This window comes from Blennius ocellaris, assembly GCF_963422515.1.
Source record: "Blennius ocellaris genome assembly, chromosome: 5".
Classification (NCBI taxonomy): Eukaryota; Metazoa; Chordata; class Actinopteri; order Blenniiformes; family Blenniidae; genus Blennius; species Blennius ocellaris.
The window spans coordinates 25,220,738-25,238,916 of NC_137654.1; the positions used below are offsets into that span (position 1 = coordinate 25,220,738).

General features: G+C 41.4%; 1 protein-coding gene across 3 annotated transcripts; it reads left to right on the forward strand.

The window, feature by feature from the left end:
- Positions 1 to 399: 399 nt before the first annotated feature.
- ppp1r12b (protein phosphatase 1, regulatory subunit 12B) lies at positions 400 to 17,735 on the forward strand. 3 transcript variants are annotated; one of them, XM_080496659.1, is made up of 8 exons: positions 400 to 1,057; positions 4,989 to 5,005; positions 5,100 to 5,229; positions 7,226 to 7,330; positions 7,432 to 7,482; positions 7,668 to 7,718; positions 8,339 to 8,409; positions 14,237 to 17,735. In XM_080496659.1, the coding sequence occupies exons 1-7, from the start codon at positions 956 to 958 to the stop codon at positions 8,378 to 8,380; spliced, it is 498 nt and encodes a 165-aa protein (XP_080352785.1). In that variant the 5' UTR covers positions 400 to 955; the 3' UTR covers positions 8,381 to 8,409; positions 14,237 to 17,735. The 3 variants fall into 3 exon arrangements, with proteins under 3 accessions (XP_080352785.1, XP_080352783.1, XP_080352784.1); XM_080496657.1 differs by lacking the exon at positions 8,339 to 8,409 and adding an exon at positions 10,213 to 10,484; XM_080496658.1 differs by lacking the exon at positions 8,339 to 8,409.
- Positions 17,736 to 18,179: the final 444 nt, after the last annotated feature.

Below are 18,179 nucleotides of genomic sequence, written 5' to 3' on the forward strand. Positions count from 1 at the left end.
TCCATCTCACTGCGGGGTGCATACAGTTACTCGCCACTTCACAGTTGTTGATGGCTCCTCAGGTAATACGCCGTGGGTTGACCTTCCAGGACGCAAACTGCTGTGGCCCTCTCCACCTCCTGACTCTGGATCTGTGCTCCAGCCCCCCTCCCCCCCCCGGCCCCCACCCCTTATCCCCGTTCACATCAGTGGACAATTTTAGCTCTCAGTGCCGAGTCCGTCCATAACAGAGCCTCTGGCAGGCTGCCACAGAAAGCTGCCAGAGCTGAAGAGAGCAGGGAGAGGCAAGAGGCCGGGGGGGGTGGGGGAGGGAGGGGGAGGAGGGGGGGTTCTGGGGTGGAGGGACCGGGAGGGTGACCAAACACTGAAAGGAGAAGGAGAGACAGAAAGCAAGGGGGAGGGAGATGGCAGGAGAGTGTATAACTTTGGGGAGCGCAAGACGAGGCAGCATAGGGACCAAACTTCTCTCTGCTGGTTGTTTTCTTTTGGACCTACTTTGCATTTCATAAAAGGACCTTGCTGCTGACAGAGTGTGCACCAGGGACAATCCTTTGTTTACTTTCCTCATTGAATAGTTACTTTCCCAAGTTTTCTTTTCTTTTTTTTTGAATCTGCATTTTGTTTGTTGATCTTAGCATTTTTTTTTTTTTCTTATCAGATTCTTGCTTTACTTGTCTGAGCTTTGGGGAAGGCGTGACCAACTTATCTGCAATTCCCATCAAAGTTCCTCTTCCAGCACATGGGAGTGTGAAGCTGGACTGACACACACACACACACACACACAAACACAAACACACACCTGTTGTTGTTGAGGATTCCCCTGGAGTGCAGTCATGGACATCTGCGTCACTGTTGCTTGAGGGAATCTGTGCGTCCGTGCAGCTGCTATCTGGCGGTGACCTCGGTGAATGTTACAGTAGAAGTTGACCTGACAGTCTGGGTTTAGAGAAGGGAGATGTCATCCTACTACCCACGCACCAAGGACCTGACCCGCACCAGGAAGTCACTGACAGACTCTCCACCGTCTTCTCCGTCTGCTACAGACAAAAACTACAGAGTAAGCCTTTTTTTTTTTCTCCCCCGAGTCATTATTTGAATAATGACTTTTTGATTCACAATCCTTATACATTTCCTCTAGGGTCCTCCTATATTTAGATATCTATACAATCACATAAATAAAAGTAATACAAACTAAAATTGCTCAAGTTTCATGAAAGTATCAGTAGGTTTTTTTTTTTTAATTATTATTCTTAAGCTTAAAAGTGTTACTATCCAAAATCCTGTCTTAATCTGCCTTTTATCTGTATTGATATTCCCTTCATCTATTTTGTTACACTTTTCAGACAATATAAATATTTAATATATGAAATAATTGATTGTCTCAAGTTTTCTTGGAAAAGGAGCAAATTTCAGATACAGAAGCATTTATTAAACAAGCTGCAAACTTGGACGTACTTATTGGACGTACTGAGACACTTTATCTGTCCTCGTGTTCCAGTTTAATAGGGAACATGGAAACTAAGTTCAATGAGTTATACTTATTCTGTTTAAATGACGACCTTAGACTTCTCAATGCCCTTAGACTTCTCACAGATTCAACACATTTTTTCCCAGGAAAAGATGTTGGGAGAGAAACATTGCTTGTGTAATTTCCTGTTTGTTTTTTTGGAGTTTTTTTTTAGTAAGTGGCTTATTCTCATGGGCGTAGTTAGAATGTTGTGTTTATGCCAGTGCTTCAGACTGACAGGCGTATTTAACGAGAAAGAGTCAATGTAGGAATGAAAACAGTATTAAGTGTTTGGAGCCTGTTTGGAGACATGGACAGTCATGAAGCACCAGAGACGGTCTCATTGTTGCCAGCAGTGAATGCATCTGGTGGATGTTGGACTTTCAAAGAAGTGCCACTCTCTCTTGGCCGTATCCACGGAGAAACTCAGGCATTTATTTTCCATGATGTCAGCCCGATCTGAACCTGCAGATATTTCCAAGTAGAGAAAATGGAATGCAGAGGGAGCCTGGAATCGAACGGATGCACTATTCAAGGCACTTGCCACACAATGTTTTGATGAGGACCTGGTCTGTTTCAGTAAAACACAATGTGTGCTACAGCTGTGAGCAACTGGGAGACAAATAAACAGAAACACATTTGTATTGCTGGCAGACACTTAGCATTGGCAGATGTTAACAGTGGTGAGAAAAAAAATATATTAAGTACTTGTACACCAGAAATGCTCTGAAGAACAAATTTGAAGTGGATGCTCCCAGTATATTTCACCCAATAATTCAAACACTCTGTGACATGAGAAAGTACTTATATTTCGCTTCACCACAAAATAAAGGACAAACATCTTTTTTTTTTTTAAATGTTAGCATCTATTAACTTGTATGGGTTCAGATGACAGTGACTTGATGGTGATTTGAAAGAATACAGTTACATCCAGAAAACTCCCTAGTTTGAGTCCAGGCTTGGGAGACCTCCTGTGTGGGTTTGCATGTTCTCTCAGCTATTTCTATTTTATTTGGTCCCACAATGAGAAAACATATATATATATGAAGTTGATTGGTGACTATCAACTTCCAGCAGGTGTAGCAAAGAAGTTGCCAGAATATAGAAAATGAGCAAATGAGTTCTTATAAAGGATTTTGTTTTTCCCATGCTTAATCTTTTTATTCTTTAAAGCACGTTGAATGTATGCATCACTTTTAAGTAATGTTTTTAATCCAGTTTTATAATGTATTACTCCAGATAGTGACTTTAAGTAAGAAACATTTAAAGCTGAGATTTTTCAGCTAGGAGAGTGGCCTGTATTGCCTGTAGGTCTCAGGCGTCCTATAAAGAGTTAACAGTGAGGGAGAGCTGGTGAAGTGTAGAAAGGTGAGTGAACGTAGAAGAAAAAGTCTTTTATGGTTGTGCATGCAGTGCCGTTCCCACCGGTGGGAATCGGAGAAGGAGTGTGTGGTGCGGAGCTCAGATTTTCCTACTGCAGTCATCTTTGAGGCAGCGATGCTGTGACAGAAAGAGGGAAGGAAGTGGAAGAGGAGAGAAGGAGGGTGAAGAGCCCTCTAATGATGACTTCACTGCTTTCTGCAAACTGCCGTTAACGTGATCATTGATGCACCGCTGCAGTGAGCCCATTCAGGCCAGCTGAGTGTGAGCACTTCTCACTCCCCACTCCCGGCGTGCACAACGCTGGACTCACTCATGTTTACAGAGTCGCCGTGGTTCAAGCACACGCCCGATCGGAGGCAGTTTCCACCAGTTTGTCACCCTGTTGTTGATCACTTTCCTCCTGCATCCACTTGGCCTCAAATAGCTTTCCGAGCCACATGTGCCACTTCTAACTCGCTCCATTTTTCCTAACAAGGGAATCATTTTAGAGCAGCTGCCATCAGAAGCAAGATTTCAACCATGGCCCCTTTTTCTGGCTTCCGTTCAGTATGGATGTTATGTACGTATTATTAGTAAGGACTAATGTAGTTCTGAAATCCCCACAGGACCCTGTCAACATTTCACTGGAATTAAGTTTAGAAAAAAGAAAACTAATTTCACCAATTCCCCTAATCCTCACTGTGAAATAGGTTTCTGTACAGGAACTAATAATGATGACAGGGTTTAGTTGGTATCCTTAAAAGCGGGCTTTGCAACGAGTTGCTCAGGGATCCATTTGGCCCCGACGATTGATGAACAACTACCAGATCTGGTGGAGAGGATCTTTTTGGTTTCACACCAAGCGATGGGACTCTTTGAAAGAATCTCCTTAGCTCCATTCTTGGCCCTTTTTCATCTGAGGTCAAGGAGGTCTGTTTTTTCCTGGATAGCTCTGCTAAAGCACATGACCACATAAGGACAGGCAGCACTGGCTCAGTTATGTAAACACTTGCCGAGGAATAGCTCTTATGGCGCTGCGTGAAATATCCCCCGACTCACCCAATGTGAACGCTGGGATAACTGCTCCACTTGACATAAATCATCCTCCCGAATCGTTATTCTTTGAACACGGTCTGCATCTGCTTTGCGTCCATGAAAGCGCAAACCACCACACAAGATGTTTATTGCAAAGCATTTTCAAAACAGAGGTGTTTGAAGACCTCTCCCCCTTGAAAGAAAGAACATCTGAATCTCTGAATTTAACAATTAAAAAAAACCACAGAAAGAGTCATGTCAGTCTGGCTTCATACCTCTTTGACTGTTTTCCAGTCTTGTATGGATGGTAAACATGTCTCAAAGTGGTCATCAACAACGGGCGGTGACTTATCCACCGTGGCAGTTTTGCTCAGACTTGGAACATTTTTGACTGGGCGTCCACAGTTTATACAGCGTAAGGGACTTGTACAATAACACAACAAGACAGGAGAAATAAATAAATTAGATCTTGTGCTTAATTCCTTACAGTGACATCTCCGAGGTAATATAAGCGTTGAATACACAGACCAGATTTAATTTTGGCCGGAGAACAGTATATACAACTCGTCTTATACCCAGGTTGCTTGGTGAAATGGAAACAAATGCAAAATATAATCACAACAGGCAACGACGTCGAGCAGAACCCATCACCGCTGAAACCTGCCAGGACAGCTTGATATCAGTCTGCCCTCCGAGGAGCCGTCACACAGGAGATACTTGACTTCTGATGTCATCTTTATGTTGCAGGCATTTTGGTGCCAGCCGCCTATTCTGCCAGATTAAATGGGCTCACTGAGAAGGTTTGACCTGAGTTAACCCTGTCAGTGCAGCGCTGGGGTGAAATGTATTCCACCTCGGCATGCACTTCCTGAACGCACAACCATAATTCAATTGGAAGTTTTGTTTTTGTTCTCCGTTGTCTCAACAATGAAGGCTATTTTTCTGCCAAGCCTTTGTTCGGTTTTATCAAACGAATAAATCTGGATATAACCATGACAGAATAGCTTTTCACTGTGTTGTTCCTGTGCTGCGGTGCTGGATGATCAAACTAACTTGTCTTATTCTTTGGGTTTTTGTTTTTCAGCATGAGAGGCTGTCAAGGTAAGGCTTTTTCTTCTGTATAACCGAGTTATATTTCCTGGGAAATGAAGAGTAAACTGCACTGTGATTTGAGTTTGAACTCTGGTGCCTGCAGATATGACTCCAGTGGCGAGAGTGCAACGGACAAACCGCTGGGCCGAACCAGCTCGTACACTCGGAGAGAGACACGGCTGGCCGCACTGACGCGACAGGAGCAAGACTCCACTACCAAAGATTATAAGAAGGTACGAACTCTCTCCTCGCTTCAGATAGGAACACTCCCGTGTGACTGATTTAAAACTGCAGTCCTGCAGGACTACGCTTTGACTGCTGGCTCATCATGCAGATCATCTGCATTGGTTACATAGGATGTGATTTATTTATTTTTTACTGAGAGAGATAGTTCATGCCTTTCACCTTCTGCTCAATTGTTTTTATCTGCAAGTGGGAAAAACATGATCCCATAGAGAGAACAGCTCCTTCACCAGCTGACTGGAGTCATTGCAAAAATATACCTGTATCATTTGCATCAATAGTGAAACTCCCCGGGAGAAACCTCTGAAAATGTAGTTGCTTTTAGGTGCTTATAGGTGATTTCCTGAAGTAGAAGGAGAGCCTTGTAAATCATCAATTAAATTGCATTAAAATAAATTATATCCATCCTTTATCTTTGTACAAAATGCAAAATGTTTAGCTCATTAAACATTAAAATAATTCTCTTTTGGTGCTTGATGCTTGTTGCTTTGCTGAGTTAACATGAGGCGACAAGATGGCGGAAGCAGCCGGTGATTCTCTCTGCAGAGTTGACGACCCTTTGCAGGGACCTTTATATCCTGAGCAGCACACAGTGGATTGGATGGATTGTCCCTCTGACAGCAGCCTCAAGATATTGTCACTGTGAGGCGATTGTAAACAGCACTGCTTTACCAAAATGAGAGTCAGAGACTTTTATACTGACTTTTGGTTATTGAGGCTGTTCTTTATACATTTGATTTGTCTTCATCCCACTTGTGCTATACATTTTTTTACAGAAACCTTCCATTTTGAAATATGTTGAAACAATGATTATTATTAGAAGGCTTGATCCTATTCATTGAACAATCTGCTCATTGGTATTTAATTTCTTCATAAATTGCTCCCTGATTATATCTCTTATAATACTAAAAAGATAGCATACTTCTAAAATTGGTATAAATATTATTGAACATACAATATTCACAGCGGCAACAGAAAAAGTGTTAATACTAATAACTTTTGTTTCTTCAGGTCCACTGACTTAAAGTCAGGTGTTACATTTATTGAATATATTGGCAGAGCTGGTTTAATGGCCCTGCAAGTTCAATGTAGTGTGTCTACAGATGAATTTGTTCCCTGCGCCTACACTACAGATGCTTCAGTTTTTATTTCCAGTTATTGTTGCCCAATTTCTGCTGTTTTAGACTGCAGAGAGAAAAAACTCAGAGGGTAAAGTCATTAACACTGCTGGAAGTTTTTGTGGAACGACACGCTGTTTGCCACTAAATGTATATATATATATATATATGTCTGTTTTCTTGGAATTAGCTGCATTGCATTGCAAACAGTCTGCTGGTAACAGTATGGTGCATTTTACAAAGAGCTAACTGGAACGTTACAACAATAATGAGGGCAAGATGCAGTACAGCAACTGAAAACACACAACTTGGCTCATCACCTTGACAACCCACTCACCCACCCAATCACTAGAGAAGAGAATTGAAACTTTCCACATGCTGAATTGTCAAGAAACCCTCTAATTTTAGATATAAACAGGACTGTGAGCAGGTTATGTTTGGAGCATAACTTAGCCTTGATCCAGGTCAACATTAATTAACTTTTATATCTTTTATCCTTAATGTGACAAATGACTTTTAAATATAAGAAATGTTCTAACATCACAAATGGTAATGGTGACAGTGCAAAATGGCTAAAATGCCAAAATGAATAAGCACAGCCAAGAAGCTAAAATTGGCTAAAAAGCTAAAGGTGGATTGGCACTAATATAAGGTGACCTGACCTATGAACGACCATTCAGAAAAGACCATTCTGGTTAAGTAAAACTATCTACGAGTCTCAGCTGTGTGGACATATGACCTATATTGGACCTCTATAGGATCCATCATACATCTCTTCATGTGTGAATTATATTCTATTTTTAAACTGAAAGGACTAATGATGGCCAGAATGTAGCTTTGCAGCTCACTCTTCTCTTCTTATTTTTAGATGTATGCTGAAGCACTGCATGAGAACGAGAGGCTCAAGTCAAGGTTGCAGGACAGCAAACAGGAATTAGCCAAGATCCGTTCCCAGCTGGAGAAAGTCACCCAGGTATGTACTTTAGTGCCACAGTGTGCTTAAAAAAAAATCCCCAGTGGTGGTTGTTTTTGTATCATGGAAATTTTAAATATTTAAATATTTCCCCTCTTTAGAGACATGACAGGATATCAGAAAGATCATCAGTCCTTGAATCAGAGAAGAGGGTAAGTGTTTATGCAACCTCTTGACATTTTGGGATTTTTGGGTGATCGTCAAAATGACCGGGCATTATATCTGTTTGCTTCCCTTCAATTATCCCGTTTGCTTCAAATTTATAATCTCAGAGGCTTTCACACTTTGAGGGAGCACGGGGATATATTCACTTCTGTTGTTTCCTTTTAATTTACAGGAAAAACAAGCTCTTGAGAAAAGAGTGTCAGACATGGAGGAAGAAGTAAAGGTCAGTGCATGCAAAAATAAATAGTGGGTATTCACCATGGATTTGAATGGCAACCGTTCTGTCTCAGAAACTAATTGAGTTCATTTATCTCACTGATGTCTTTCTCCTTAACGTCATCTTTGAAGGTGCACACTGACAAGAAAAGCCCCTTCCCATCCATGCTAAACCAAACCAAGCACTCCTAAAATGTTTTCACAGGCCAGGTTGTGGCTAGCCAGGTGCGTTTGGAGTCAAGGAGAGGGAAGGTTACTGCTTCAGGCTCATTACCCGCAGTGTTGTGCAGGGCCACTTTCTGCCAGGCTAAAGGAGGAGCCTGTGTGGCTGCTCCCCTGCTCCACTTATCCCACTGTTGGGGTGAACATTGTGACCTAGTTCTAGCTGAATACCAAAGCCCGTCCAAGAGCAAGAGACCTGCTTTTTGTGAAATATTCCTGTTCTGCTACTGAGAGATTTCAGGCCCGACTGGACAGAATGAGTCATTTATGTACAAATGATATAGCTATATTCAGAGAGAGAGAGAAAAAAAACATATCTAGGGAGAGTTAGATGCATATTCTAACAGTAATAGGGATTTGGCTAGTAGCCCTTGTTTAACCCCGGTTATGTCATGGTTCCCCCAGCAGGACGCCCCACTGCGGTTTCGCTGTGGGTACCAGCCCTGAAGGCGGGCTGTCTCAGGGGAGGGGGGATGGTGAGTGGTCGCTGTGTCACAGCAGAGTGATGACACCTGCCTGTCACCTCACATGTTTCTATTATGTTTACACGTGTGGACACCTTATCCTTTCAAGAGTACAAGTACTTCTGAGGGTAGAGTTTAGGCACCTGATCTTCATCCGCAGCTGCAGAGCACCCCGGGGGAACCAGGTCGCCACTCGCTCACAAAAGTCACTACAGGTTGCCCCACAAGAGGGAGCTGCTCAGAATCGTGCCAAACTGCACTGCCTGCGAGAAAGGAAAGGCAGCAGTACCAGTGAAAAACTGCATGAAAAGCTAGTCAGTGTTGTTTCCCAGAAGCAAACATTGTATTAACTGTGAACTCAACACATATGCTTCTATTCTACCTTTGCATCAAGATTTAACTGCAATCAGAACTCTTTACCAAAAAGTCTGTTACTGTGTTTACCTGTCGGTGACACATGTATTCACCTTCAGCTTCACTGTTGTTGCTTTTCCCACCCGTAGGAGGCGCAGTTTAGGTTGGAAACTACCTCTTACATTGTAATCGACTGGCCCTGGTCCCAGGTGCCTCACGTCAAAAGCACTGCGTGTCCTCGTTTCCCCTTTTCAACTGGTTTCACCGTGATAACGGCAGCGGTGTCAGATGACTGCGTCGGCTCTTGCATTACAGAAAATCACCTGAACTATTCTTGACAGCTTTTAAAACTTAATGAATAGCAACCGTGTGGAATTCTCTGCAGAACCTGAGAGCGTGGTCAGATGTGATTTAATATCAGAGAGCTCGGTATTAACAGAGTGTAATAAGGGATACTGGTCATTATGCATTCCCTCCTCACTCTGCTTCTCTTTCTTCACTGTTGCCAAGGGCACCTCTCCAGAAATTGCTCTGTTTTATTCCAATACCAAGAGAACATTATATGCATGAACTGTGAAGCCTCAAACACAGGCTTCAAATTGCTTTTCTCACTGTGTTTGGTGTTAAAAGAAGCAGCTGGATGTTCTCCTTGTACATCATCTTTGGCGGCGTTTACCTTTTACAAACTCCTGTCTGGGTGGTCCGAAACATTACAACTGCCCTGTATGAGTGTGTCGTCAGTGCGTGTGTGTGTGTGTGTGTGTGTGTGTGTGTGTGTGTGTGTGTGTGTGTGTGTGTGTGTGTGTGTGTGTGTGTGTGTGTGTGTGTGTGTGTGTGTGTGTGTGTGTGTGTGTGTGTGTGTGTGTGTGTGTGTGTGTGTGTGTGTGTGTGTGTGTGTGTGTGCGCGCGCGCGCGCTCTTCTGTGGTTTACCCTCAGGAATTGCGTCAAACCACAGACGTCTCTGCTGAACCACATTGAGGTTCGCCTCAAAAAGTCGGGCCAAGAAGAAACGAGGAAATTCCTTTGACTTAAGATTCTTGTGAAAATCATGAATAGAGTTTTAGTGGGTGAAAGTTCTGGGGCTTTCTATGAATTTCAATCCCTTCTCTTTTTGCTGCACTATGCATATAATACCACCTCGACACCTTTAAACCCTTCACATGGAGCCCAGTTTTGATGAGCACAGATCCTGCGAGAACTGGCTTCCTAATTTTCTTTGCTTGTTGCAGCCCTCGCTATTTCTTCTGAAAATATTCTTGCCGTGTAAATGTTTGTGTAATTTATTTTTCCCTGATAAATCCCACAGCTGTCGCGCTTTCATTCCCCTGTCTGTGGAGGTGTGTGGGCGCATGCCTGTTATGAGTGGATTGGGATGCTGTGCGAGTCTCTTGTCTGTGGCCTGCCTCCCTGCATGCGTTCTCTGTCTGCCCCACTCTGTATCTCTGTCCTCCTCTGTGCAGGCTTTCCCTGCTCTGGCTCAAGTCCAGGCCTTGCGGAGGGTGAACGAGTGTCTCCTGGCTGAGAATAGAGCCATGCTGCGCGTCCTCGCCCGCCTCTCTGAGACGGCCTCCATGCCGGAGACAGAGGACCTCTGATCCTCTGAGATCGTCTACCCTCCTTTCACCACCCTTTCTGCTACTCCCCCCCCCCTGCCTCAGCCGCATAACTTCTCCACACCTCTGTCCTTCTGGTGCCTCTCCGGCCCCCTCGTCCTCTGCTGTGTTCCTCTCAGGCAGGTTATGCACCTTCTCAATGCTCACTCCCAATCCCCACACTGCACTGCATTTTTCTTTGCACTTTTTTTTTCCAAACCCCAGTCTCTTTCATAGCCATCACAAGCCAACCCTGCTTCCCCCACCCCAAGCACTTAACATAAACCGTCCTCTGAAGTTTATTTTTAGCTTCATCATGTTGCATGACATGATCACTGCATTATGGGAGCTGTGTTTTTTTTGTTTTTTTGAAGCATCTGGATAAATATCCAGATCATGCATAATGGAAAACAGAAGAAAAACACAGCAGCTATTGATTTCACAACAGCCAAATATAGGCAGGTCCTGTGTAATGTGCTGTGTAATCAATGCAAAGTTGTTTTTCGAGGAAATGGCCTTCCTATTCGATCTTTGAAGGAAATGAAACGTGTGACATCCTTAGCCTTCAAAATGGATGTGTCAAGAGTTGAGACACAGGCCCACATACAACTGTGTTTCAGTTTATGTTTGTTCGACGACTATGGACACTTTGATGTTGTCAGACAATTTAAGAAATGAGACCATTGGACTCTGCTGGAAGTTCAGCTCAATAACACTCATGTAATGAAACCATGCTAGAAAAAAACAAACCCTACTTATAAATGTATAGATTAAAACAACATAACAGCTTTGATTGATTTAAATAAAATAATAATAGTACTTTGGTAACTTCAGAATTAATAATATGATCACAAGAGGCTCATCATGTCCATTTCTGCCAAAGCACAATATATGTTTATATGTGTTGTGTTTGAGTCAGGAGACTCAGAATGTCATACAAAGCCATTGGCAATGAAGAAAAACCACATTGTAAAGCCAAACTCAGGTGAAACAAACATTTCTTAAAAGTTAAAATTTGAAAGTGCTCTAGATTAAGGGAGTAGGAAGTGTAATCCCACTGAACACAGAGACAAAGATAGAAAGGCTGAGGCACCGACGCGCAGCAGCAGCCACATTGAGCCGCAGCAACACAGACGGACTGACAGCCAGAGCAAACAAGACAATGCCTTTAAATATCACAGCGACCAGGTGAAGACAATCACACACTCAAGCACAGGTGAAAGACATCAGTGGTTTACAGGTTTTATTTACTTATTGATACTGAACTCTCCCTGTAAAGTTGGATGTTTACAAATGTTAAAGAGCACCCTTTACTTCCGAATCTTGCCAGAGTAACATTATGAACTGGCCCCTTTCTGCAACCCTCCAATTTATGTTTTACTTGGAAAAATATTTATCTCTTATTTATCTGAAGAATGGTTGATTGAAAATCAAGGTAATGATCAGTTTCCAAGCAGCTTTTTCTTTCAACAGTAGTTTGTAAATTAATAATTCACCACCAGCTCCACCTTACCATTTATACATGCAAGACACCACACCATCCATTATTTGATGAGTACCGACCCTGTCAAATACATAAATAAAGTCAATGAAAATATTTGAAATTACTGTCTGCAGTTGTGTCTGACAGAGATACTTGCAAAAACAACGGTGAGTCAAAGTCAGTTTGTTTTGTCTCCACTCCAAACGGAGCGCCGTAAATATTATTATTCATTACTTAATGTGTACATTAAACTCTAGCACATTGTGAATATGACAGAATATAGAGGGGGAAAAGTACAGTATGTCCACTTTGAGGGAATATTTATGTAATGTATTTTGGGGCAGCTGGTTTTGCGTCTTTTCGCCGCAGGCTTGATGAACGCAATGAACTATGAAATATCCAAACCCATATTGACACCAAGCTACAGTCTCAGTACAGGCCATGAAGTAACCTCAGCGTCTCAGTTTTAGGGTCATCTTGTGTCTAGAGATATATAACCATGAACATCAGCTTCTATTTATGCTGTTTTGGTTTGGTTTTTTGTTTTATTCTCTTGATTAATAGGCACTGACCTTGTTAAATTAAGATAGGAAGATAATTAAATTACAGTTAATGACTGACGGCTGCTGTTGAACAATCAGAAAATAAATCACTGATGAGTGGATGTAAATCCATTCAAACGGCACTTAAAATGAGAGCTAAACTTTCTCCTTGCAGGAGCCACTCAAACATTTAGTAAATATAATGACTTCTCTCATATGTACAGCAGCACACTGAAACATTTTGAACGTGACAAAAAATGTAGGGAAGTACAGGTTGTCCCCATTGAAGTTAATGTGCGGCAGCTGGTTTTGCGTCTTCTCGCCCGAGGCTTGGTAAAAGTTATGAGCCATGAAACATCTGAACTCACGATGACACAGAGACGCTGTCAGTGCGCTGGCCAAGCAGCAACTGCAGCCTGTCACTTTTGCATCATGTTACGTCTGCCGATATAAAATCCTAATTAGTAGTCTTTGGAGGTGCCGGGAGGAAGATGATGCTGGTTTATTATCGCAGCCGTTCCCTCCGGTTTCCTTCCTCTCTGCTAAACTAACAAGCTTCATATCTGATCTCGAGATATGAAAACGGTACCAATCTCATGTGAGACATTCTCAAAAGTCTTCCTTTGGCCGTTGTTGCAACAGGCCATCGCCACAGTAGTGAGAACTTCACTACTTCGAGTGTTTGAGTGATTATTAAGCACACTGTTGAGAGTGGCAGAGAAATCAGGACAGAAAATCGACTCCCATCCTGTGATCTGGCCACAGGTCACAAGCGAGTTGTCGCCAGGTGTCTTTGCTCACTGACGGTGACAGTAATGTGGCCCAGCTCAGGCAGAAGGTTATTGTTTGTCTCTCGCGGAGGGGAAATACTTTGACAAAGAGGTGGGTTATTTTTAGACTCAGCCCCCCCCCCGTGAGAGACGTGACCTAGATTTTTGAAATTGACCCTCTCTCAGTTTCTCGCTCTCTGACTTCATTCTCTGTCACTTTTCACATACTGCACATACTGTCAGTGTCACTTCTCACTGCATGATTAAATACTGTAAAGCATGCCCTCATTGCTTGGCCTCAAGCTTCAGAGGAAGGTAACTTTTAGTCCACTTTGCTCGTGTTGACTGAAAATGTTTGGAGTTGTTTTTTCAATTCGATGAAAGATCCTGATGATGATTTAGATTCAAAATACAAATACACGCACAACAAAAATGTGTTTGGTAGAATATTTCTATTATCTTCGATTGTTGGACGGTCTGTCCATTTCTCTTTCAAATGAGGAACATGCATTTGTGGGATGAGCAGATTAGCTAAATATGCGGGTTGCAACAAGGAAAAATTGCCAAAAAGTTCCAAGTCAAGATTAAAATTGAAAGATTTAATATATATTTGCAAGTTGACTATTGATTTATCAACTGCGGTAGCAGGAGGAAACAAACAGAACTTGTTGTGTTGGTCACTCCTGTCAACAACAGCACAGTCGATCCCATTACATCTCAAGGTTGAGGTCAGGACTGCTGACACTCCACTTCTTCCTCCGCACTCTCAAATTCTGGATGTCATCTCTAATAAACTCTTCTCTGTGGGGAATACCAGTGGGCTTGTGGTCCAGGTTCTGATCGCACTGTTGTGGAAGTATATGTAGCTAAGGTTAACTCTGAAAACGATCCAGAGCAGCGATTTCCCCAAGGGGATAGATATAATAGATGCAATTACTATTGTTATCTAAAAGTGAAATCTTTCATACTGAGCTCTTCTGTTCATTCCACAAATCATTTGAAGAAGGAACAAACAGACTTTGGGCCACTATATTTTTATTTACAAGAATGAACCTTCCTGATTTTCTAACCTGATTCATTTCCTTCTGTTGTCGCAGATCTTAACGGAGCTCAAGTCAGACAACCAGAGGCTAAAGGATGAGAACGGGGCTCTCATCCGAGTCATCAGCAAACTGTCCAAATGAAAAGATGTCTGTGTAGCTCCTGCTCTGTCTGTGGACGCGCCGACCCCCCGATGTGGGAGTGAAATCTTCCACGAGGTCCCGGGTTTTAACTCCTCTCTGAGGCACCGTGTGCCGATGAGCCAAATTTGGCTGCATTTGCAAAATAAAGACCCTGAAAAATTTGTGGGTGAGAGTTGGAAAGATCCAAAGAGAAATGTTTAAAAGTTTTTGGTCAATTTTCACAGAGATAAGTTTGATGAGTTATTAGAATATTCTTTTTCACGTGTATAAAATTGGGACCAGCTGAAACTGTAGCTGATATTTCACCAACACTTCTCACTGAGGCGTCACATGTGTTTCTATGTCGTGCACCGCAGAAACGTGTCATAATATATTGTTAAACGTCCAAAAGAGAGAGAGAGAGAGAATCAGATTCCATTGTAAGGAGGAACAGAGGTTTCTTTCATTCAGAGAAGCCTGAAAAGCATCCACACTGCGATGAAGACAGTCATGAGGATTAATCAGATGCATGTTTTTTGGGGTGTGTTTTACTTTGATTGACAACTGGCTCAGGTTCAGTCAGTCAGCAGTGCCTGCTCGCCACAACTCGGTTAATTTCTAAGCTCTGAGCCACTGGAACAGTAAACCGTGGGTGTTTATGGCGATTTCGTTCTAATGCAGCTTTATAAGGCTCAGTGTATCAATGCCCAGGGATATAAACACGTTGCACACAACACCAAGAAGCCTTTGGCAAAAACTACTATTCCAACTGGTTGGATTTCCAACATTTCAGTCCAGATTTTTGTATTTAGAAAATTACTTTTGCAAACATTTTGTGTGATATGTGTTTCCTGTTTCACAAGTATCCAATAGTGTCCCCACTGTGTTCAGTTTCTTTCCCCTTTATGGACGGCTGTTACATTAGATGTGAAAGGAAGAGCCCTGGGTACATGCACTTAGCAGACTGCAGACAAAGCTGATCTTTGATCGCATGGGCATCACTTGCAGCCCCGTGTCACATCCAGAACGGTACAGTTTCCATGAGAACCTGATTTATGTTCAGTGGAGACTCGGCCCTTTGTGTCTTCTTTGGCTGCCATGCATTGTTTTTGTCTGCACATCCTTTGCAGAGGAGTTTTTCTTTTTTTCTTTTCTTTTTTTGTTCATCCAAAAACTCGAAACACAAAAATGGCTGAACAGAGAAAACACTGTGTTTTGTGTGCAAATTAAAATGTCAGATCTTTTTTCTTTTTTTTTTGGCAATAGAGATATATTTATTTATTCATAGATTTATGAGTTTTAGTCCATGTGATTCATTTATTCAGTTTTGTTTGAAAAGGAATTCCATCTTTGTGTTGGGTGGTGAAAACACAAATCCCCAAATCATAGTTCTTCTCTGCAGCCTCTCTGTCTCCTGAAGCATCAATAACAATTTAAAGTTTGAAAGATTAACTAAGTGATTAATACATTTTAATTAAATAGTACTTTAATAAACTGACTGAAGGAATGTGTTGCCAGTTATAATAAATCTGCTCTTCATCATGACCTTTTCTTCTGGCAGTTTTTGAAGCCATATTTCATTGCTCTTCAGTGTTTTGGCTCCATTAAACATTTCAATCAGAAAAGTGAATTAGTTCTTATTGACATAAGAAATAATGAGTGTGAAAGCACTCTCTAATGTTAAAAGTAATGTCACTGTCAGTTTCTCCTTATAGATTTGAACCGGGGTTTTAAAGTCACTCTTCTATCCCGCCACACAACACCATTCTTATGAATGAAAGATTGCAAGACATATCTGCAATTGGATGGTATTGTAAGAGTTTTGCTTAATGCAGGCAACAGAATCAAACACATATCTTTAGGGATGAGTAAAGTCTCATTACTGTTGAGGTTTGACCTGCCTTTACAATCCAGAAAGCTATGTGATCTGCAGCTTCAGATGCCTCAGCATTAATACTTCAAGATGGCTGACCTAACTTCCTAAATAAAACATTATCAAAGCACTTAATTCAAAAAAATGCCCACAGTGGTCTGGACTGACCAGAGCAAGTCCAGGTTCTATAAAAACCAATACATCTTCTTTGATTTCTGCTCATTTTTATGTTTTCTCTTAAAATCATTCTGCCTAAAACATATATGAAGGCAAGGTGCATTCAAGTTGCCTCAGAACTCAGAATTCCTAACTGTGAAAATTAGGACTTACTCATAGAAACTAGGTGGGAACATTTCAGTTGATCACAACATTATAAGTCCAAAACTAGATAAAAATCCAAATCATTGACAAAGCTTACGATGCACTAATTGAGAATTTTCAACACGTTTTGCTTACATGCTCTCTAAAAAATTCAATTTAAACCAGCAGCTAGGATAGCAATCGTTGTGCCTTACTTCTTGAAGATGCAGACTCACAAAATGATACCTGGTATAATTTTATTCCCACAGGAAAGCTTTATCTTTATTCCTACAAGCAGCACTATGGCAGAACTGTATTGAAATGGTAAAGAATTACCTCCAAATTAGAAATCAACATAAAAATATTGATACTTTGGACACTTGTGTCTATTATTGGGACTTATAATCATTTAAGAATATCAATATTTACATTTTAGATAAGAATATATGTTTTAAATTGTTAACTTCTTTTGGTCCTATTTTCTCCTGGTCTATGTCTTTTTCCCCCACATGAAATTATTGAAACTGTTGTATCAATGCCCCACATACGCTATTTGCAATGGTGTGTTTTTAATAGCTAGAATTTGAAAGTAAAGATTTTCATATCTATTATCTTACCACATAAGTGTAGAGGTAGGCTGTTCATATACCAGCCATGGTTTTTGCTTGGTATCAGATTGGAAAGGAGAACAGTGGTATTATTTATTACTAATACTTTAACAACTAACATTGAAAGACTACTTGCACTGATGTCATAATATGTATATAATTCTCACCTCAGAGCCCAAATTTTTCAAAACTCTGAAAATGATTATGAGCTATGAGACAACTGGAACATTTTTTCCCATTGTCGCATTCACCTGACATCCCAACCTTCTTTCATAAACTATATTTAATGTGTGAAACAATTAGTTGAACATATAATAGATCCAGCTAATGGATATGGAGCACTAAAGATATGAAGGATTTCGGTATCTGTTGTCTCTTCACCTTTTCTGTGTTTTATGTCTTCTTTAAACAATGTGATGGTTTTGTAGTCCAACCAGGGAAGCATGCAGTAACACCAGTGTTTTGTTTGATCACATCCTGTAACCTGAACAATATTTTTTTTTTTAAAAGCTGCAGTATGTGTCTCTTTTCACACGTGCTGAGTGATATATTAAACTATGCAGAATATTATGTTTGAAATGTGTAAAATGATGAGCTTAACATACACACTTTGTTTCATTCACTTTGTTTAATAAAGTGTGAAAAGGGCAAACTTGTTCTCTGTGAAGTAAACGGGAGAGAAACCCAGCTGAGCGGCAACCCTCCGCAGAGTAAAAACAAACAAGTCATGGTAATTAAAAGGCCTTTATTTCCTATTTGTTTTTACAGAACTGGTAACACATATGATAAATTTTTGTAATAAGTTATTTGGTTCCCTTGATAACTTTATAAGGATCCCCAACGTTTGTCCACATAAGGGTCGAGAGGAGTTTGTGAGCAACGTTTGTGTCCAGTCAAGGGCTAAAGCATGCGATCCACAGTAGGCACAAGTACTGACATGAACACGCGCACCACGACACTAGACACGAAGAAACACAGCGAGAGGACACAACCTGACTGTCCTCCAATGCTTTAAAAGATGATGAAGAGAAAGAGGTGGAAAAAGAAAGGAGGAAAGAAAAGGAGTCTTGAAGAATACAGTTGCATCGGGGAGGCA